At 43.0% G+C, this 22,729-nt stretch overlaps 1 protein-coding gene across 1 annotated transcript; it reads left to right on the top strand.

Annotated features, from left to right (window-relative positions):
• Positions 1-964: 964 nt before the first annotated feature.
• LOC139559533 (V-type proton ATPase subunit S1-like) lies at positions 965-22,015 on the top strand. Its single transcript, XM_071375615.1, has 6 exons — positions 965-1,175; positions 12,706-12,761; positions 12,971-13,047; positions 17,582-17,832; positions 18,604-18,898; positions 19,004-22,015. Exons 1-6 carry the CDS (start codon positions 1,081-1,083, stop codon positions 19,268-19,270), a joined length of 1,041 nt encoding a protein of 346 aa, XP_071231716.1. The 5' UTR covers positions 965-1,080; the 3' UTR covers positions 19,271-22,015.
• Positions 22,016-22,729: the final 714 nt, after the last annotated feature.

Here is a 22,729-nt window from a genome sequence, read left to right on the forward strand (position 1 = left end):
AGAAATGTCCAACGGAGATGTTGTCGGAGAATTTAATGTTCATTTCTCTACCATAAGCCGCCTCAAACTTCATTTTAGAGAAGTTGGCAGTACATCCAACCGGCCTCACAACCGCAGACCACGTGTAACCACGCCAATCCGGGACCTCAACATCCAGTTTCTTCATCTGCAGGATCATCTGATGAGAGGGAGCGGGGTGCGTGGGTGGACCTGGCTTCCAAGTGGGTGGGCCTATGCCCTACCAGGCCCACCCATGGCTGTGACCCTGCCCAGTCATGTGTAATCCATAGATTACGGCCTAATTAATTAATTTAAATTGTCTGAATTTCTTCTATGAACTGTGTCTCAGTCAAATCGTTGTAAATGTTGCATGTTGCATGTTGCATTTATATTTTTGTGGCACATTTTTTTTTGTAGAATATAATACGGTTTGCTCTGAGACCAGCTTGGCCGAGTGGGTTAGCTGTTCAGCTGTTTCTATCATACACATATTCAGCCTCAGTGGACAATTTCCTCTGCCCCGGGCCTCCTGTGCTCACAACAACACATAGATCAGGTGAACGAATGCAGCTATAGTGGCAGCACACTCACTGTGGATCTAGGTCATGCATTCATGGCTTTTTTCCCCTCCCTGTAAAATAATGTCAACATTAATCCAACCTTGATATTCCCATGTGATTTTTCTTCTGTTTGTTTGTGTGCGTTTGTGTGCGTGCGTGCGTGTTTGTGTGTGTGTGCGGCGTGCGTGTGTGTGGCTTGTGTGTGTGTTTATGTACGTTTTATGTACATTATTGGGCGAGAATAGGTATAATGAGATGAGCGGGGAAAAATAATAAGCCACTGTCTATACTTAGGGTTTGCCTGAAGCTATGCTTACATGATAGAGGGAGGACGACAGAGAAGGGAGAAGGAAGGAAGAGGTGGAGGGAGGGGCTGTATAAGTATGACTCAAACTGATCCCCTATTCCGCATTGTGACTGGCTTCCGAGGCTGTTTGTCAGTGAGCTCAGCGGCTGACGATGCAGGGAGAGCAGATTATGAAGGGGAGCTCACCAGCGGCAGTCTCCTCTCATTGTCTCAATGGCTGCACACGTATTCCTCTTCTCTGCCTTGCTGTCCGCCCTCAGCCAGCCCACCCTGTCCTTAGATCAAGTGCCTGCACTCCTGGAGAGAAGGTAAATACCCTCTGTGTGTGTGGGGGTGTGTGTGTGTGAGAGATGGTGGAGTGGAGGGGGGTGTACGAATCCAGGGATGCTGGTAGGCTGATCTCTTTTGCTCTCCCTCGCTCTCCCTTCCTTTCTCTATATCTCTGTCTCTCTTGCTATCGCTATGTAAATACACAAGGCATCAGATCTGATACAGATGCTGTAAAAAAGTTGGTGAATCTGTGGCCAGGGACTGTATGGTTATCTGTAATTTAGCGTTAAATCAGACATTTCTCATTGATCACACAGCTGTTGTCTGTACAGGACAGCACTCGCTCTCTTTGTCTGACAGAGAGCAGGTAAATGAGGCCAGGACAATGGAGAGGAGAAGAGAAGAGAGGAGGAACAAAATAGAGGGATGGGATAGAAGAGAGGAGAGGAGGAACAAAATAGAGGGACGGGATAGAGGAGAGGAGAGGAGGAACAAAATAAAGGGATGGGATAGAGGAGAGGAGAGGAGAGGAGAGGAGAGGAGAGGAGAGGAGAGGAGAGGAGAGGAGAGGAGAGGAGAGGAGAGGAGGAACAAAATAGAGGGATGGGATAGAGGAGAGGAGGGACGGGATAGAGGAGAGGATGGGAGAAGAGAGGAGGAACAAAATGGAGGGATTGGATGGAGAGGAGAGAAGGAACGGGATAGAGAAGAGGATGGGAGAGGAGAGGTGGAACAAAATAGAGGGATGGGATAGAGGAGAGGAGGGGAGATGAGAGGAGGAACAAAATAGAGGGATGGGATAGAGGAGAGGAGGGGAGAAGAGAGGAGGAACAAAATAGAGGGATGGGATAGAGGAGAGGAGAAACAAAATAGAGGGATGGAGAGAGGAGAGGAAAGGAGGAACAAAATAGAGGGACGGGATAGAGGAGAGGAGAAGAGAGGAGGAACAAAATAGAGGAGAGGAGTGGAGAGGAGAGGAGACGAGACGAGACGAGACGAGACGAGACGAGACGAGACGAGACGAGAGGAGACGAGACGAGACGAGACGAGACGAGACGAGACGAGACGAGACGAGACGAGACGAGACGAGACGAGACGAGACGAGACGAGAGGAGAGGAGAGGAGAGGAGAGGAGAGGAGAGGAGAGGAGAGGAGGAACAAAATAGAGGGATGGGAGAGGAGAGGACAGGAGGAACAACATAGAGGGATGGAGAGGGGAGGAGAGAGAGAGAAAGAGAGAACGAGAGAAAGAGAGAAGAGAGGAGAGAGGAGAGAGGGGAGAGAGAGGAGAGAGGAGAGAGAGAGAGAGAGAGAGAGAGAGAGAGAGGAGAGAAAAGAAGAGAATAGAGAACGGTACATAATAACATTACAGTTTTATTCACTATATGACAGTCAATACTGCATTGAGAACGACTTCTGGTTGTTATGAGGATTCTAATGGTTTCTGTTAATATTCAGATTTCAAAAGCTTGAAACTGCTCTTTCTGCTCTCTGAGCTCACTGACTTGTGAATGTGTTTTCCTTTTCTGCTCTCTGAGCTCACTGACTTGTGAATGTGTTTTCCTTTTCTGCTCTCTGAGCTCACTGACGTGTGAATGTGTTTTCCTTTTCTGCTCTCTGAGCTCACTGACGTGTGAATGTGTTTTCCTTTTCTGCTCTCTGAGCTCACTGACATGTGAATGTGTTTTCCTTTTCTGCTCTCTGAGCTCACTGACATGTGAATGTGTTTTCCTTTTCTGCTCTCTGAGCTCACTGACGTGTGAATGTGTTTTCCTTTTCTGCTCCCTGAGCTCACTGACTTGTGAATGTGTTTTCCTTTTCTGCTCTCTGAGCTCACTGACTTGTGAATGTGTTTTCCTTTTCTGCTCTCTGAGCTCACTGACGTGTGAATGTGTTTTCCTTTTCTGCTCTCTGAGCTCACTGACTTGTGAATGAGTTTTCCTTTTCTGCTTGGCTCTTCAGGTGCAACTAAAGGATAGCAGAGAGCGATCATACAAAAGGTAGAATGGTAGCTTTTAGAGTTTCAAGAGGAACGATTACCTAGGGAAGGGCAAAATCAAATCAACCCTTTATTTAAATGGTATATGGTATACAGAAGCCATGGATTACAGGCAACATCCGTACTGAGCTAAAGGCTAGAGTTGCCACTTTCAAGGAGCGGGACACTAATCCGGACGCTTATAAGAAATCCCGCTATGCCCTCAGACAAACCATCAAACAGGCAAAGCGTCAATACAGGACTAACATTGAATCCTACTACTCTGACGCTCGTCGGACGTGGCAGGGCTTGAAAAATATTACGGACTACAAAGGGAAACACAGCCGCGAGCTGCCCAGTGACATGAGCCTACCACACGAGCTAAATGCATTTTATGCTCGCTTCGAGGCAAGCAACACTGAAGCATGCATGAGAGCACCAGCTGTTCCAGACGACTGTGTGATTACGCTCTCCGTAGCCGATGTGAGCAAGACCTTTAAACAGGTCAACATTCACAAAGCCGCGGGGCCAAACAAATTACCAGGATGTGTACTCAAAGCATGCGCTGACCAACTGGCAAATGTCTTCACTGAAAGGTTCAACCTCTCCCTGACCGAATCTGTAATACCTACATGTTTCAAACAGACCACCAATGTCCCTGTGCCGAAGGAGGCAAAGGTAGCCTGCCTAAATGATTAGTGTCCCATAGCACTCACGTTGGTAGCCATGAAGTGCTTTGAAAGGCTGGTCTTGGCTCACATCAACACCATCATGCCGGAAACCCTAGACCCACTCCAATTCGCATTCCGCCCCAACAGATCCACAGATGATGCAATCTCTATTGCACTCCACACTGCCCTTTCCCACCTGGACAAAAGGAACACCTACGTTAGAATGCTGTTCATTGACTACAGCTCAGCGTTCCACACCATAGTGCCCTCAAAGCTCATCACTAAGCTAAGGACCCTGGGACTAAACACCTCCCTCTGCAACTGGATCCTGGACTTCCTGACAGCCGCCCCCAGGTGGTAAGGGTAGGCAACAACACTTCTGTCACGCTGAGCCTCAACACTGGGGCCCCACAGGAGTGCATGCTTAGTCCCCTCCTGTACTCGCTCTTCACCCACGACTGCATGGCCAAGCACAACTCCAACGCCATAATTAAGTTTGCTGACGACACAACAGCCTGATCACCGACAACGATGTGACAGCATGTGAGTCAGCGGTCAGAGACCTGGCAGTGTTGTGCCAGAACAACAGCATCTCCCTCAAATGTGAGCAAGACAAAGGAGCTGATCGTGGACTATAGGAAAAGGAGGGCTGAATAGGACCCCGTTAACATCAATGGAGCTGGAGTGGAGCGGATTGAGAGTTTCAAGTTCCTTGGTGTCAGAATCACCAACAAACTATCATTGACCAAGCACACCAAGACAGTTGTGAAGAGGGCACGAAAACACATTTTCCCCTCAGGAGACAGAAAAGATTTGGCATGGGTCTCCAGATCCTCAAAAAGTTATACAGCTGCACCATCAAGAGCATCATGACTGGTTGCATCAACGCCTGGTATGGCAGCAGCTCGGCATCTGAAAGTAAGGCGCTACAGAGGGTAGTGCGTATGGCCCAGTACATTTGAGATCTCATAGCAAAGGGTCTGAATACTTACAGTGCCAGTCAAAGGTTGACACACCTACTCATTCAAGGGTTTTTCTTTATTTTTACTATTTTCGAAAATGGTAGAGTAATAGAGAAGACATCAAAACTATGAAATAACCCATATGGAATCATGTACTAACTAAAAAGTGTTAAACACCTCAAAATCTATTTTGTATTTTAGATTCTTCAAAGTAGCCACCCTTTGCCTTGATGACAGCTTTGCACAATCTTGGCATTCTCCCAACCAGCTTCACCTGGAATGCTTTAACAATTGTCTTGAAAGAGTTCCCACATATGCTGAGCACTTGTTGGCTGTTTTTCCTTCACTCTGCGGTCTAACTCCTCCCAAACCATCTCAATTTGGTTGAGGTCGGGTGATTGTGGAGGCCAGATCCTCTGATGCAGCACTCCATCACTTTCATTCTTGTTCAAATAGCCCTTACACAGCCTGGAGGTGTGTTGGGTCATTTTCCTGTTGAAAAACAAATTATAGTCCCACTAAGCGCAAACCAGATGGAATGGCGTATCGCTGCAGAATGCTGTGGTAGCCATGCTGGTTAAGTGTGCCTTGAATTATAATTAAATCACTGACAGTGTCAGCAGCAAAGCACCCCCACACCATCACACCTCCTCTTCCATGCTTCACGGTGGGAACCACACATGCGGATATCATCCGTTCACCTACACTGCATCTCAGAAAGACACGACTGTTGGAACCAAAAATCCACCGGTCTAATGTCCATTGCTCGTGTTTCTTGTCTCTTATTATAATTGGTGTCTATTAGTAGTGTTTTTTTTGCAGCAATTCAACAATTAAGGCCTGATTCACACAGTCTCCTCTGATCAGTTTATGTTGAGATGTGTCTGTTACTTGAACTCTGTGAAGCATTTATTTGGGCTGCAATTTCTGCAGCAGATGTAACTTTGGGTCTTTCTTTCCTGTGGCGGTCCTCATGATAGCCAGTTTCATCATAGCGCTTGATGGTTTTTGCAATTGCACTTGAAGAAAATGTCAAAGTTCTTGATTGACTGACCTTCAAAATGTTCCGTATTGACTGACCTTCATGTCTTAAAGTAATGATGGGCTGTCATTTATCTTTGCTTATTTGAGCTGTTCTTGCCATAATATTGACTTGGTATTTCACCAAATAGGGCTACAATTCTGTATACCACCCCTACATTGCCACAACAGAACTGATTGACTCAAACAAATTACAAATGAACTTTTAACAAGGCACACCTGTTAATTGAAATTCTAGGTGACTACATCGTATAGCTGGTTGAGAGAATGCCAAGAGTGTGCAAAGCTGTCATCAAGGCAAAGGGTGGCTACGTTGAAGAATATAAAACATATTTTGATTTGTTTAACACTTTTTTGGTTATTACCTGATTCCATATGTGTTATTTCATAGCTTTGATGTCTTCACTATTATTCTACAATGTAGAAAATAGTAAAGAAAAGCCCTTGAATGAGTAGGTGTCCAAACTTTTGACTGGTACTGTGTGGGCTGCAGTAGGCCTATGTGCAAATAGACCATTGCCATATATGGAACTGTGCCATTCACTTTGAAGTGGACTGTGTTTATAGTATGAGCGGTCATGAGTAGATGTACTTGTTTTGAGATCACAGCGAGAGCTGCATGTGGCCACGTGTTCCCATTTGTTCATGTTCTTTGCTAGTTAGTGAGTTATAGATCATTTGTAGTCAGCAACGAGGAAGTGATTGCTTCCTACAAACGCACAACACGTGTACATTCCTAGACATCTTTTTTGTTGTCTAAAAGGGTGTTGTATTTTGAAACCGTTTTGAAAAAGCTAAGTAGCCAATAGCCAGCAGCATAATTTGTCGGATTCTCTGTAATAATGGCATGGGAATAATAATGCAATTTATTTTGTAAAGTGGTTTCTTGCTTCAAATAAAACTTTCATTCACCTCCTTGTCTGAAGGACAAGTGGATAAACAGGTTAATGTCAAGCCCTGCATGTTTTTTTCCAGAAGTCTCATGGAATGTAGGCTTACATTGAACACCACACATTGGCTTCTACTGTAGGCTGAATCCACGTTAAAATGTTATGAGACACATTTCCTCCATTGTTTTTGATGGTAGGCGACTCTGGTAGCCCTACATTATGATCAAATAGCCACAGAAGCCTACTTGACCACTGTCTGAACCTGTAACTCAAAGCGGATACATCCACAGTGTTCACAGTAGACACGCACTGGAAGTGGCACATTTTCACAACATTCAAGTTTGCGCTCAGCAGACCTCAAATTTGCTCAGTGACAAAACATTTTTGAGGGAACATTGCTGATGGACGATTTAATGAAATTGGGAGTGTTTATGGTTTCTGTCAGAATCACTTTAATAGATGACATTGATGCCTTCTGGAAACAGAAGATACTCTACAGGAATGACGGAGTCCATCCAAATCATCTTGGCTCCTGGACTCTGTCCACGCATTTCAAGGCTGCGTTGAGACAATGACTTATCCATGACCCAGGCCCAGCTCAGCTAATCCCTACCATTGTGACAATGAGTCGTCATAATGCTGCATCAAATGTACATTATCCCAGGGGCTTTTCAGACACAGTGTAAGTAACTTAATTTATGTCCCCCTAACTGCCCTGAATGCCTCTGTTGATCCTACAGCTAATTGTATGCAGTAAACATGTGCCTATGAAACAGAGTTACACTGTTACCGGATCACTGAGGCGGTGTGCCCTAGTAGCAAGAACACTTTGTGCAGCTCACCCTGCACTATCAGCTCCAATATGAATAGCATGAGTAAGTCTACTTCTGATAAGCTTCCCAGTAAATCATTCAAATCAATCGAGAATCACAGAAAAGTGCAAAAAATAGCCCATATTAACATACAAGAAACAAGGTCCATGAAGTCAATAACTTGCTCGTAACAGATGACATTCATATTCGGACTATCCCTGAAACTCACTTAGATAATACCTTAGATGATACAGTTGTCAGGTTTTGGCCAAGACTGTTCGGGTTTTGGTCACTAGATGTCCCCATTGCACCTTTTTTGTACCTTTTGTTTTTCTTGCTCTAATTATTGTTTGCACCTGTAGGTCATTCCCTTGTTAGTATTTAAACCCTGTGTGTTCCTCAGTTCCTTGCTCAGTGTTTGTAAGTTAGCACCCAGCCTCAGCCCAAGCCTTGTTCTTTACAGATATTTCTTTTATTGGATTTTCCAGAGGTTCTCTGGTTTAGTTCTTGTGTATATTTTGAGTAGTCTTTTGAGGTTTGTTTTTTCCCTGCTGTTTTTTACCACTTTGTGGAGTTTCTTTTGTATTTTGGAGGATTTCCATTTTGTGCCTCTTGGCTTTATTTTTGGACATTGTGGATTTAGTTTCTTTGCCTGAAGATTTTGTTCTTTAATTAAACCACCATCTCTAGTACTGCTGTGTCTGCCTCATCTTCTGGGTTCTGACGATTATTAGTGACTGTTTCTCGCACCGGGTCCTGACAACAGTGGTAGAAATAAATGGTTATAACATCTACCAAAAATACAGAAATGCCAACGGGGGCGGTGTTGCGGTCTATATTCAGAACCACATTCCTCTAAAGCTTAGAGACGATCTAATGTTAAATACTGTTGAAGTAATATGGCTACAGGTTCATCTGCCTCACCTAAAGCCCATTCTGGTGGGAAGCTGCTATAGACCACCAAGTGCTAACAGTCAGTATCTGGATAATATGTGTGAAATGCTGGATAATGTATGTGATATCAACAGAGAAGTATATTTTCTAGGTGATTTAAATATTGACTGGCATTCATCAAGCTGCCCACTCAAGAAGTAACTTCAAACTGTAACCAGTGCCTCCAACCTGGTTCAGGTTGTCAGTCAACCAACCAGGGTAATTACAGATAGCACAGGAATGAAATCATCAACATGTATTGATCGCGTCTTTACTAATGGTGCAGAAATGTGCTTTATAGCAGTATCCAGATATATAGACATCCAGACAATATATAGATATCCAGACAATATAGTAGCCATATCTAGGACAACCAAAGTTCCAAAGGCTGGGCCTAATATAGTGTATAAGAGGTCATACAATAAGTTTTGCAGTGATTCTTATGTTGATGATGTAAAGAATATTTGCTGGTCTGTGGTGTGTAATGAGGAGCAACCATACGCTGCACTTGACACATTTGTGAAATAGCTTTTTCCAGTTACTAATAATCATGCACCCATTTAAAACAATGACTGTAAAAACTGTTAAACCTCCTTGGATTGATGAGGAACTGAAAAATGGTATGGTTGAGAGGGATGAGACAAAAGGTATAGCAAATACATCTGGCAGCCCAACCGATTGGCAAACGTACTGCAAATTGAGAAATCATGTGACTAAACTAAATAAAAAATAAACTATAACTATGAAACAAAGATAAATGATAGAAAGAATGATATTTTGTATTTTAGTGTTCAGTGCATTTTAATAAAATGACGAACACTTACCACGCTGCACATTGGTCCGATCCTTCCTACTCCTCCTCAGACGAAGAGGAGATTCGTTACACTTACAGTCAATAACACAAAAGACAAATATATGTACAGTGTGTGCAAATGTAGAAGAGTAGGTAGGTAGGCAATCAATAGGCCCTAGAGGCGAAATAATTACAATTTAGCATTAATACTGGAGTGATAGATGTGCAGATGATGATGTGCAAGTAGAGATACTGTGGTGCAAGAGAGCAAGAGGGTAAATAATATGGGGATGAGGTAGTTGGGTGTGCTATTTACAGATGGCTGTGTACAGGTACAGTGATTGGTAAGCTGCTCTGACAGCTGATGCTTAAAGTTAGAGAGGGAGATATAAGACTCCAGCTTCAGTGATTTTTGCAATTCGTTGCAGTCATTGGCAGCAGAGAACTGGAAGGATAGGCGACCAAAGGAAGTGTTGGCTTTGGGGATGACCAGTGCAATATACCTGCTGGAGCGTGTGCTACGGGTGGGTGTTGCTATGGTGACCAGTGAGCTGAGATAACGCGGGGTTTTACCTAGCAAAGACTTATAGATGACCTGGAGCCAGTGGGTTTGGCGACAGATATGTAGTGAGGGCCAGCCAACGAGAGCATACAAGTCGCAGTGGTGGGTAGTATATGGGGCTTTGGTGATAAAACGGATGGCACTGTGATAGACTACATCCAGTTTGCTGAGTAGAGTGTTGGGGGATATTTTGTAAATGACATCGCCAAAGTCAAGGATCGGTAGGATAGTCAGTTTTACGAGGGTATGTTTGGCGGCATGAGTGAAGGAGGCTTTGTTGCGAAATAGGAAGCCGATTCTAGATTTAACTTTGGATTGGAGATGTTTGATGTGAGTCTGGAAGGAGAGTTTACAGTCTAACCAGACACCTAGGTATTTGTAGTTGTTCACATATTCTAGGTCAGAACCGTCCAGAGTAGTGATGCTAGTTGGGCGGGAGGGTGCGGGGCAGCAATATGTTGAAGAGTATGCACTTAGTTTTACTAGCATTTAAGAGCAGTTGGAGGCCACGGAAGGAGTGTTGTATGGCGTTGAAGCTTGTTTGGAGGTTTGTTAACACAGTGTCCAAAGAAGGGCCAGATGTATACAGAATAGTGTCGTCTGCATAGAGGTGGATTTTTTTATTTATTTTTTATTTTACCTTTATTTATACAGGTTTTTTCTCATTGAGATAATATCTCTTTTCCAAGAGAGACCTGGTCCAATAGCAGCAGGAGGAACAACGTTTCAGACAACACAACTTACATACACTAACACAACATTAAACAAAACTATAAACACACATGCAGTACAAAAATTACATATTAAATTAAAAACAAACATCTTGACTAAAAACAGCTGGCCTAAAAACAATTACACTCTTCTATGATATATACTTCGTTCAAGTGTTTAAACTCCACCAACGAAACTAGATCAGAGAATCACAAGCAGCAAGAGCGACATCACAGATATATACAGAGAAAAGAGTAACGTGCATGTGTGTGTCTGCCCATTTGTGTTGCGAGTGTGTGAACATGCGTGTGTACATACGTATGTGTCCCTGTCTCTGTCTGTGAGGTGAGCCAAGGATGGCTTTGATTATATAAAGGGACTGTTCAGCATCCCGGCCCCATGTGACAGGCTCACCATCCCTGTGGTGCTGACCTCGCTGAACTGGCACAGGAACAAACGGCTGGGCTTAGTGTGCACACATATACACAGCTTTTTGAATGACTGTTAATTGTCCTTGAATTGAACAACAGCCCAGCAATTATCTATGCCAGGCAAAGGCTTCCTTAACCTGGGTAGCAGCACCAGAGATAACCGACCCAGACCCTTCAACTACCCCAGAACAACAGTTACTGTTCCAGCTCACTAGGACTAGGGTGACCACTGAACCATGTGTGCCTCTCTGGCAGTCCCTTTCGGAATCCCAATCCTATGGCCTTGAGCCAGGTGGACAAACACAAATTGGCAGGTTACTCTCTGATAACAGCAGGTGAGTACAACACAAAAATGCCCCAGACTGGGGTATTATATGCCCCAGATGGATACCGACCCCAGAGGAAATAATTAAGATAATTTTATCAAAGCTAGCTGATCGGGGCATTATCAAACAGCGTGTCTGTCTGATACCTGTTAGGTAGGTGTTAAGATGGTGAATTCTATCAGTGTTGGCCTATATAAATTAACCCAAATCAAATCAAATTGTATTTGTCACATACACATGGTTAGCAGATGTTAATGCGAGTGTAGCGAAATGCTTGTGCTTCTAGTTTCGACAATGCAGTAATAACCAACGAGTAATTTAACCTAACAATTCCACAACTACTACCTTATACACACACAAGTGTAAAGGGATAAAGAATATGTACATAAAGATATATGAATGAGTGATGGTACAGAACGGCATAGGCAAGATGCAGTAGATGGTATAGAGTACAGTATATACATATGAGATGAGTAATGTAGGGTATATAAACATAAAGTGGCATAGATTAAAGTGGCTAGTGATACATGTATTACATAAAGATGGCAAGATGCAGTAGATGATATAGAGTACAGTATATACATACACATATGAGATGAGTAATGTAGGGTATGTAAACATTATATTAAGTGGCATTGTTTAAAGTGGCTAGTGATACATTTTTACATAAATTTCCATCAATTCCCATTTATTAAAGTGGCTGGAGTTGAGTCAGTATGTTGGCAGCAGCCACTAAATGTTAGTGGTGGCTGTTTAACAGTCTGATGGCCTTGAGATAGAAGCTGTTTTTCAGTCTCTCGGTCCCTGCTTTGATGCACCTGTACTGACCTCGCCTTCTGGATGATAGCGGGGTGAACAGGCAGTGACTCGGATGGTTGTTGTCCTTGATGATCTTTATGGCCTTCCTGTGACATCGGGTGGTGTAGGTGTCCTGGAGGGCAGGTAGTTTGCCCCCGGTGATGCGTTGTGCAGACCTCACTACCCTCTGGAGAGCCTTACGGTTGTGGGCGGAGCAGTTGCCGTACCAGGCGGTGATACAGCCCGAGAGGATGCTCTCGATTGTGCATTTTGTGAGTGCTTTTGGTGACAAGCCAAATTTCTTCAGCCTCCTGAGGTTGAAGAGGCGCTGCTGCGCCTTCTTCACAACGCTGTCTGTGTGGGTGGACCAATTCAGTTTGTCCGTGATGTGTATGCCGAGGAACCCACATCCCAGGCACTGCTCCACAATATAAAGTAGGCCTAATTCAAACCACAGATAAAAGCAAACCAAGCAAGTTCACTCACAATGTTGACTTTACGCTGAGTTGTCAACTGGGTAGAACATATGTTGGCCACTGTTAGTATATCTTGCCTATACAGACAGACGTGTGCTGTTTCGGAACCTGTTCCGGCAACTCTGAGGAAATGTGCACAGACATGTAGCTGCATCTTTTGAATCTTTTCCTCTTCTCTCTACAGCACAGAAGAAGACTACGTCACAGAGGTCCCATACCCAGCTGTGAGAATCAGAGCGGGTAAGTAACAAACCATGTCTCACATTTAACATGACTATGGGCCTGATGCAATCAAACCTGTTTTAGCCACGTGTATGCAGTATCGTTTTACAAACTACTGCCCACACAAAGCTTGAAGAATCAATGTAAAATGTCAATTTAGGGAGTATATTTCTAAGCAAATATATTTGAGCCAAATAGTATCTGACTGTTTTATTTGTGTGTGTCAGGTGGTCTTGATGGAATAAGCTTGGAGACTCAGGGTTATGTGCCCACTAAAGAAGCCCCACTCAGAAGATTACTGAAGGTAGATCTCGCTCTCCCTCTCCTTCTTCTTGCTCACTTTCTATATAGCTCTCTCTCTCTCTCTCTGATCCTGTGCATCTTAGTATCATATCTCCCCCAAGAGGACACTGTTCAGATTCTCTAGTCTACAGTTTTTTTTTACAGTAGTCCTATGGTGAATCCCAAACCAGCCTCTCGCTCGCAGGGCCCTCCATTTTCACGTGTTGCTGACGAAACTCAGGGTGTGGCTTCCAGAGAGTGGCGAGGGGATCAATAAACCCATCAACTTCCGGACACATTTGTGTATACGGCGGAGGCTAATATATTTACACACATTATATGTGTCCATTACAATCTATGCAACAATCAGAATGCATGATTTGTCACTTGAAAACGTGAATAAAACAGTAAATATATTATGCTCCGTACATATACTGTATACAGTGTGCTACAGTAGAAACAACAACACGATATACAGAAACTATAATGATAATGTAATAAGGCACTTACTTTGATGGGAACACACACATGTCCAAAGTTTTTGTTACTAAGGAAAACAACAATGAAGGCAATGCGGGCGCCAGCTGGAAAATGTGCCAGGGGGAAAAGTTAGTTCAGGTTCTGTTCTGACTGGAGATGCACAAATGTCTGCATACTTGATCTGGGGAAATACAGGGACATTCTTGGGCTCTCTTTGTCCAACTTAGTAAAGCCTCAAATGGAAATTGGAAGCAACAGTGAAATTGACTACTTCTACAGTGCATTCAGAAAGTACACAGACATTTACATTTACATTTAAGTCATTTAGCAGACGCTCTTATCCAGAGCGACTTACAAATTGGACCCTTCCATTTTTTCCACATTTTGTTACATTACAGCCTTATACAAAAAAAGATATACTCAGAAATCTACACAAAATACCCCATAATGACAAAGCAAAAACAGGTTTGTAGAAATGTTTGCAAAAAACAGAAATACCTTATTTACATAAGTATTCAGACCCTTTGCTATGAGACTCGAAATTGAGCTCAGGTGGATCCTGTTTCCATTGATCATCCTTGAGATATTTCTACAACTTGATTGGAGTCCACCTGTGGTAAATTCAATTGATTGGTCATGATTTGGAAAGGCACACAACTGTCTATATAAGGTCCCACATTTGACAGTGCATGTCAGAGCAAAAACCAAGCCATGAGGTAGAAGGAATTGTCCATAGAGCTGCAAGACAGGATTATGTCGAGGTACAGATCTGGGGAGGGGTACCAAAAAAGTTATTCAGCATTGAAGGTCCCCAAGAATACAGTGGCGTCCATCATTCTTAAATGGAAGAAGTTTGGAACCACCAAGACTCGCCCGGTCAAACTGAGCAATCAGGGGAGAAAGGCCTTGGTCAGGGAAGTGACAAAGAACCCAATGGTCACTGACATCGGAGTTCCTCTGTTCAGATGGGAGAACCTTCCAGAAGGACAACCATCTCTGCAGCACTCCACCAATCAGGCCTTTATGGCTTGGAGTTGGCCAAAAGGCACATAAAGGACTCTCAGACTAGAAGAAACAAGATTCTCTTGTCTGATGACACTAATATTGAACTATTTTGCCTAAATGCCAAGCATCACGTCTGTAGGCCACCAGGCACCATCTCTACAGTGAAGCATGGTCGTGGCAGCATCATGCTGTGGTGATTTATTTCAGCGCCAGGGACTGGGAGACTAGTCAGGATCAAGGGAAAGATGAATGGAGATATACAGAGAGATCCTTGATGAAAAAATGTTTTAATTTCACCTTTATTTAACCAGGAAGACCAGTTGAGAACAAGTTCTCATTTACAACTGCGACCTGGCAGACTGGGGTGACGGTTCACCTTCCAACAGGACAACAACGCTAAACACACAGTCAAGACAATGCAAGAGTGGCTTTGAGACAAGTCTCTGAATGTCCTTGAGTGAAATTATTTGAAATTGACAAGTTGAAGCATAGCCGAGATTTAATTAGCAGGCAGCGTGCCTTGATTTGAGGACAGTGCAGGTTAATTTTTCAATTGCATAACAATCACATTTTGGAACAGTGAGTGAATTTGTACATCACTCGCATAAATAAACTCATGCTAGTGCGACCGTTAGAGATATTTGGAACTCATGGGTGAAACAGTTAAACGCACTGAAGTCGGAGGTCGAACATTTCCGAGTTGTCTCGAACTACGTTCTAATTGGAGTTCAACTCACGCAATATTGACTTTAACCCTTTAAATACACATCAAATAGCAAACCCACAAGTGGCCACTAGGTTTCGTAATAACAAAATAAAGGCAAATTCCAAACCTGTAAAAGCCTTAAGACCCGGATCAGTGAGCACCGCAACAATATTCGTACAGGTGTTACAAAAAAACCCAGTTGCTGTTTATTTCTACAAGCTGGACATCCTACTAGTTCTCTGAGATACACTGGAATAGAAACACGCAGGGGAAGGGACATTGAGAGGAAAGTTCTTCAAAGGGAATATTTCTGGATCCACAAGCTCAACATACTGTGTGCGGCATTTTCCTTTTGATTTTCCATGAGTTCACCTACAACTCCAGCACCTGCAGAAAGTACCTGGACGTGCGAATGTTCTTCAGCTTTTGTACTGAAATAAAACATCCCAGAAATGTTCCATAACCACAAAAAGCTTATTTCTCTCAAATTTTGTGTGCAAATTTTTTTACATCCTTATGAGCTTTTCTCCTTTGCTAAGATAATCCATCCACCTGACAGATGTGGCTTATGAAGAAGCTGATTGAACAATGTGATCAATACACAGGTGCATCTTGTCCTAGGGAAATTAACTTATCTGGGATAGGTGGCAGTATTTTCACGTCCGGATGAAAAGCATGTCCAAAGTAAACTGCCTGCTACTCAGGCCCAGAAGCTAAGATATGCATGTTATTAGTAGAATTGGATAGAAAACACTCTGAAGTTTCTAAAACTGTTTGAATCATGTCTGTGAGTATAACATAACTTTTTTGGCAGGCGAAACACCAAGGACAAACCATTCAGATTTTTTTTTTTTAGGTCACTCTCTTTTCAATGTGTTTTCATTGGGAATCGAGATTTCTAAGGGACCTTCTTGCAGTTCCTATCGCTTCCACTGAATGTCAACAGTCTTTAAAAATTGGTTGAGGCTTTTCCTTTGAGAAATGAAGAAGTAGCACTGTTCAGAATGAGGCTCGAGGGAAGTGTACCCTTTGTTAGAGGCCTGAAAGCTAGCTACACTTTGTTTTCCTCCGGTATTGAACCCAGTATATCGATTATTTACGTTAATAAATACCTAAAGTTGTATTACAAAAGTCGATTGAAATGTTTGGACAAAGCTTACAGGTAACTTTTGTAGTCATGTTGCGCGAGTTGGAACCTGTGTTTTTCTGGATCAAACGCTCCAAATAAATGGACATTTTGGATATATCAACGGAATTAATCGAACAAAAGGACCATTTGTGATGTTTATGGGACATATTGGAGTGCCAACAGAAGAAGCTTGTCAAAGGTAAGGCATGAATGATATCTTTATTTCTGCGTTTTGTGTCGCGCCTGGAGGGTTGAAATAGGATTGTGTTTACTGGGGTGCTATCCTCAGATAAAAGCATCGTTTGCTTTCGCCAAAAGCCTTTTTGAAATCTGACACGTTGGCTGGATTCACAACAAGTGTAGCTTTAATTTGGTGTCCTGCATGTGTGATTTCATGAAAGTTTCATTTTATAGTAATTTATTTGAATTTGGCGCTCTGCATTTTCACTGGATTTTGGCCGGACCCACATATCCCAGAGAGGTTTAAGGCCAATCTAAAATTGTCAGTTTTGTCACACAACACAATGCCACAGATGTTTCAAGTTGAGGGAGCATGCACTTGGCAGGCTCACTGCAGGAATGTTCACTAGAGCTGTTGCCATGGAATTTAATGTTAATAGACTCTACCATAAGCCGCCTCCATTGTCATTTTAGAGAATTTGGCATTACGTCCAACCGGCTTCACAACCGCAGACCACTTGTAACCACATCAGCGCAGGACCTCCACATCCTGCTTCTTCACCTGCGGTATCGTGTGAGACCAACCACCCGGACAGCTGATGAAACCGAGGAGTATTTCTGTCTGTAATAAAGCCCTTTTGTGGGGAAAAACTTATTCTGATTGGCTGGGCCTTGCTCACCAGTGTGTGGGCCTATGCCCTCCCAGGCACACTCATAGCTGCCCAGTCATTTGAAATCTGTAGATTAGGGCCTAATTAATTTATTTCAATTGCCTGATGAACTGTAACTCAGTAAAATCATTGAAATTGTTGCGTTTATATTTTTGTTCAGTATAGGCTAATTAAATCGACCAAAATAAGTTAAATTCTTTTAACAATTACTACCTGGATAACAGGATACACAGACAGCCCAATTCTGATATTTTGCCCGATTTAAAGACCAATTAGTGAAAAAAATATCAGAATTAGGCTTCCTCTGTAGGCACAGCCAAAGTGTGTGACATTGCCAATCAATTATATAATTGGTCAATATCCCTTCCATCCTTCCTCTCTGCAGCTGCATGGCTGGCACCACCTCAACCAGCATGGCCATGGCAAGGGCAAGAGAAAGCTGCTCCAGTCCCCCGTCCACGGGCCCTACTCTCCCCTGAGCGTGGCCTACAACGGCAAGACCTGCATCCTTTTCAAGGCCAAGCGCCTGGCCATCCGCTACCAGAACCACACATTCGTAGACCTGACGGAGAAGACCTTTGGACCCAACGCCCCTGTGGACACCAAGGGTTCCATCTGCACCAAGGAGAAGGCTACGTAAGTACTGTAAATCATGTACTTGAGTTGTGTACGATGTGCAACTGAGCCTCAAATTTGCATTGACAAAGGCATGATAATGTGGGGCCAAACCCCACAGCATAATCTAACATAAATACTTCAAATGGCTTGTAACCAGCAGGTTCTTACCGTTCTGCAAGTCCTCAGCTCAAGCAGACACACTGATTTGTAGTCCACATTAGATTTTTCTAACTTTCAACAATGTGTCTTAGTTCTTGAGCGTCAAATATTTTAATAAAAGGCATTGGGTATACTAAATCAATACACAATTACGAATATACATTCATAACTCTAATTACCTGGTTTTCTGGAATTTTACGTTATAATCCTGAAGTCTAGTCAGGTGATTTTGGGCGCAGTCCTCTGCCCAGGTGTTGCTGATACATGCCAGATCTTACAACGCCAGGCTAAGTATTTTATGTATCAGCTTACCACGTCATATGTTATAGCAATCTGGTGCCCGATTGCACAGTCTATGGCATGGCATGCAACCATTGGTTGATGCATGCAACATCTGAGCAGGGGAACACGACCTACGGGACATGATACGGAAGTATGATGTAGGAATGCGTCACTTTCATAGGGTGTTGTATGTAGTTATCAAAGAACTTGAATTACATTTTAAAAAATTACATTCAATTCATGGAGAAGAATATTGTTACAATGAGATGAGCACTGCATATCTCACAAAGGATTTACCCACTAAAGGCCCGGTCCTTTTCAATCAACATACTCTGTGTTTGTACACAGGCTCTCGCTACAGTTTGGAGATGTGGAGGATCTCAGGGGACTTGTTCTCAGGCTGCAGATGTCCAACATTTTCTACGAGTCAGCAGGGCAGAACTGGTTCACCTTAGACAGCGTCCACATCCACTACAATTGGACCCATGAAGCTACGTTCAACGCCAGTGAGGTGTACGCCCCCGCCACCTCCTCTTACCACTGCCAGCATGTCAGCAGTCAGCACAAATATGACACCCTTCTGGTGCCCAGCTCACACACCGGCACCTCAGCTAACTGGCACATCACTTTCACTGACTTCCAGGTATGGGGCATGGGCCGTTTCTATTGACTGATTGACGGATTTATTTAGCTATCTATTTGTTTTACTTCAGCTTGTAATATTCCCTCTTTCCTCTCCTCTCCGCAGATCCAGGCGTTCAACGTCATGTCTGACAAGTTTGCGTCTGCCAGCGACTGTGCCAACTTCCTGACCCCGGCCATCCTGATGGGCCTGGTGACCTCTCTGATCCTGCTGTTGGTCCTGGCCTACGCTCTGCACATGGTGGTCCACCTCAAACACATTGACCGCTACGAGGAACACAAAGCTATGGTGTACTTCCCACGCAGGCTGAGCAAAGCTCTAGAGTGCAGAGACTCACAGCCGTGCGAGTTACCTGACAAGAACTGCCTGTGAGAGATGGAGGAAGAAAGAGATAGAAGATGAAGAGGGGGGATGCTGCCAAATGCAAGAGTGAGAAAGTATCACCCACACGGTTTTCCACGCTTCCAAATGTTTGTTTACTAGTGACAACTATTTTGACCTGTTGGCTTTTGTCATTTCTCCATATGTAAGATCAACACATTTGACATGTTATCACTTCTAAGCTATCACATTTTTTGGAGCATTAAAACAGTTTTTTAAAATACTTCATTTTTTTTAAATTGACCTGAACACACATTAATATCCTACGTAAAGGTTATTGGATGTTAAACCCTCTTGACGGTTGGGGTTAGAGGTCAGGAAGAGACCAGGGGCCCAGGATGGCCACAGTGTCCCCAGGCTTTCACTTGCGCACCTGATTCAACAGTTAACGACTGCAGCTAACCCTGCCATTGTCCAAGCCTGCTAAGCGGCCTTCACTATTTGGCATAACTAGACATTGGTGTGTTGAGTCCCCACTCTCCATCGCTAGCCTTGACACATTGCCAAATTCACTATCTCATCTTCAATACCAGCACGAGGAATCTTTTTAAGTTGAATTAGATGGTTTAGCACAGTATTTCTAAAGTGGTGTGTGTGAGGATCCCACTGGTAGATCACTGACAAATCTTACTGGGTTAAGATAGTACTTGAGCTGGAAACTTGTTTGGAATAACTTGAGGGTATCTCAAGAATTCTAAAGGGCTTTGGTGGGTCATGGAACAAAACCGTTTGGGAACCACTGGTCTGGCACCTGGCTTGTGTGAACTGAATTGGTCACTGTGGACCACTGAACCTCTGGCGGCGTAGACTTTTGGGACTTAGTGAAATGGCCTTGAACGGACCAGCAGCCAGTCTGACGGGTTCGCCTTGCAGGCACTAATGGCAAACTTTCAACACTAAAGACAAAACATTGAAATACGCTGCACAAGACTGCCCTTCTGAAGTGAAGCTAAAAGATGTGCCGTTACACATGGTGAAGGACAGACTGTGACAATGTGAAGAGGAGAAGTACAGTTTCAATGTATAAAACAAACAAAAAAAAACACTCAAATGTACAGATGTATCTCTCAGCTGTATATTTTTTTTTACAGTTTAATCAATACATCCTATTATGTACAGGAAGGCTATTCTACTCCTCATAATCACAAAGATATACAGTTCTGGTCTGTATATGATCATAGCTGTTTACTATTTTCAGATAGAGCACACTTGCTTATGTACCAGTTAAACATTGCGCTATGAGGATGAATGAAAGTGTCAATACATATGACTTGTTTTCTACAGTATTACCATATTACACTGTCTGTCTTATATTTGTCTGGGCCCATCATGACGCTCTAGAAATACAGTCCAGTTTAAAGGTAGACTCAGCAATACAGCAGTACTCACACATAACTATTTCGTGTTTCTAAATTATTTCTTTATTCAGACAAAGGGTACTGCTATGGGATCCCCCATGGCTCCTAACTATGCTAATTTGTCTGTGGGTTACATGGAGAAACAGTCTATTTTCAATCCTCTCAAAAATGTTTTCTTGCCTAACATTATTTGGAAACGGTATATTGATGATATTTTTGTTCTATGGAGGGGTGATGCAAAACAGCTCCAGGCGTTCCTTGCTTTTCTTAACTCCTGTTCTGAACATTTGAGATTTACTATGCAATCTGATACACGTCAAATCAGTTTTCTTGATCTTCTGATCTTGTGTGAAAATAATGTTCTATACACTGATCTTTACAGGAAACCTAGTGATCTTAACAGTTTGTTGAGGGCGGACAGTTGTCACCCACTTCCCTTGAAAAATAGTTTGCCCTACAGCCAATTCTGTCGAATCAAAAGGATTTGCAAAAAACAATCAGATTTCGACAGAAATATGGCTGAGACGCAAAGAAAGTTCAAGGAGAGGGTGTACAAAAATGATCAGACTAATATTGCCATTGAGAAAATTCAAAACAAACCGAGACATGACCTTTTTCATGGGCAGTCTCGCAAAAAGACGCATTCTTGCATTCTAACTACCCGCCATTCAAAGCGATGTGCTCAATGCAATGGCACTTATAAATGCAGATCCTTCAAACACCCACAAACAGGGAAATCGATCCCAATCAAAGGTGTTATTTCGTGCTCCACTAAGGCAGTTATTTATCTTATAACTTGTCCTTGTGGTAAAAATTATGTGGGTAAAACAAAGCGCAAATTAAAAGTACGTATCTCAGAGAATCATAGCACCATTAGGTGCAAAAACTTGACTTACCCAGTTGCGACCCACTTTTTGGAGGCAGGCCACTCGATTTCGTCTCTGCCTTTTTTGGCATCGAACATGTCACCCTCCCTAGGAGAGGCGGTGACCTTGGTAATTTATTGTTAAAACGAGAGGCTGCCTGGATCTTTAACTTAAAGACCCTTGCTCCCTTCGGTCTCAACGTAGACTTTGATCTGAAGCCATTCTTGTGATTATTGTGACTTTGCCATTGTAATTGTTTGTAAGCTTGTGTAGTCTAAAATGAATCTATGATCCTATGCTATCCATTTGTTTTTTGTATGCTGCTCTTTGTATGCCATTTTAATATTTGAGAATTAACCAATGATATTAGGCCACTCTTGGCCATGATTACAGACACCTGTGTGTCTTTTGACACTATATAAACGAGTCACCCCACAGTGTTTGTGATTATACCCTGATGAAGACCGCTTGGCTGTCGAAACGTTGGTAATTACATTTTTGCATCTGCGCTCCTAGAGTGTGCGGCTCTCCTTTATTTTTAAGTTTTCTACTCCACTAGCCAGCACCTCGCCTAAATAGGTGTGCGTTTCTTTTTCTTCTAGACTCAGCAATACAACATAATCATCTACAGCAGGGCAGCTTCCTGCTTCACAGGCAACAACGTAAGCCTACAAGAAAGTGTGTGCCCTCAGGACTGGAGGGAAGCAAAATGAATTCTGCTTCCCAAGATCAGCAAAGCACCCTTTACTGGATCAAACAATTGACCAATCAGCCTGTTACCAACCCATAAAAAAAACTTTTGTAAAAAACTGTGTTTGACCAGACACGATGCTAGTTCACAGTAACAAATTAACCGATTTTCGGCACACTTATAGGAAAGGTTAATTCGGCATGTGTGGATCTTGCACAAATGACTGATGATTGGATGAGAGAAATGTACAATATAAATATTGTGGGAGTTGTTTTGTTAGACTTCAGTCCAGATTTTGACATTATCATGCTGGAAAAATATATGTGTTATGGCTTTACATTCACTGCTATATTGTAGATCAAGAGTTGCCTGTCTAACAGAACACAGAGGGTGTTCTTTAATGGAAGCCTCTCCAACATAATCCAGGTAGAGTCAGGCATTCCCCAGTGCAGCTGTCTACGCCCCTTACTTTTTTCAATCTTTACTAATGACCTGCCACTGGCTCTGAGTGAAGCCTGTTTGTCAATTTATGCTG

This window comes from Salvelinus alpinus, chromosome 30, assembly GCF_045679555.1.
Source record: "Salvelinus alpinus chromosome 30, SLU_Salpinus.1, whole genome shotgun sequence".
Lineage (NCBI taxonomy): Eukaryota > Metazoa > Chordata > Actinopteri > Salmoniformes > Salmonidae > Salvelinus > Salvelinus alpinus.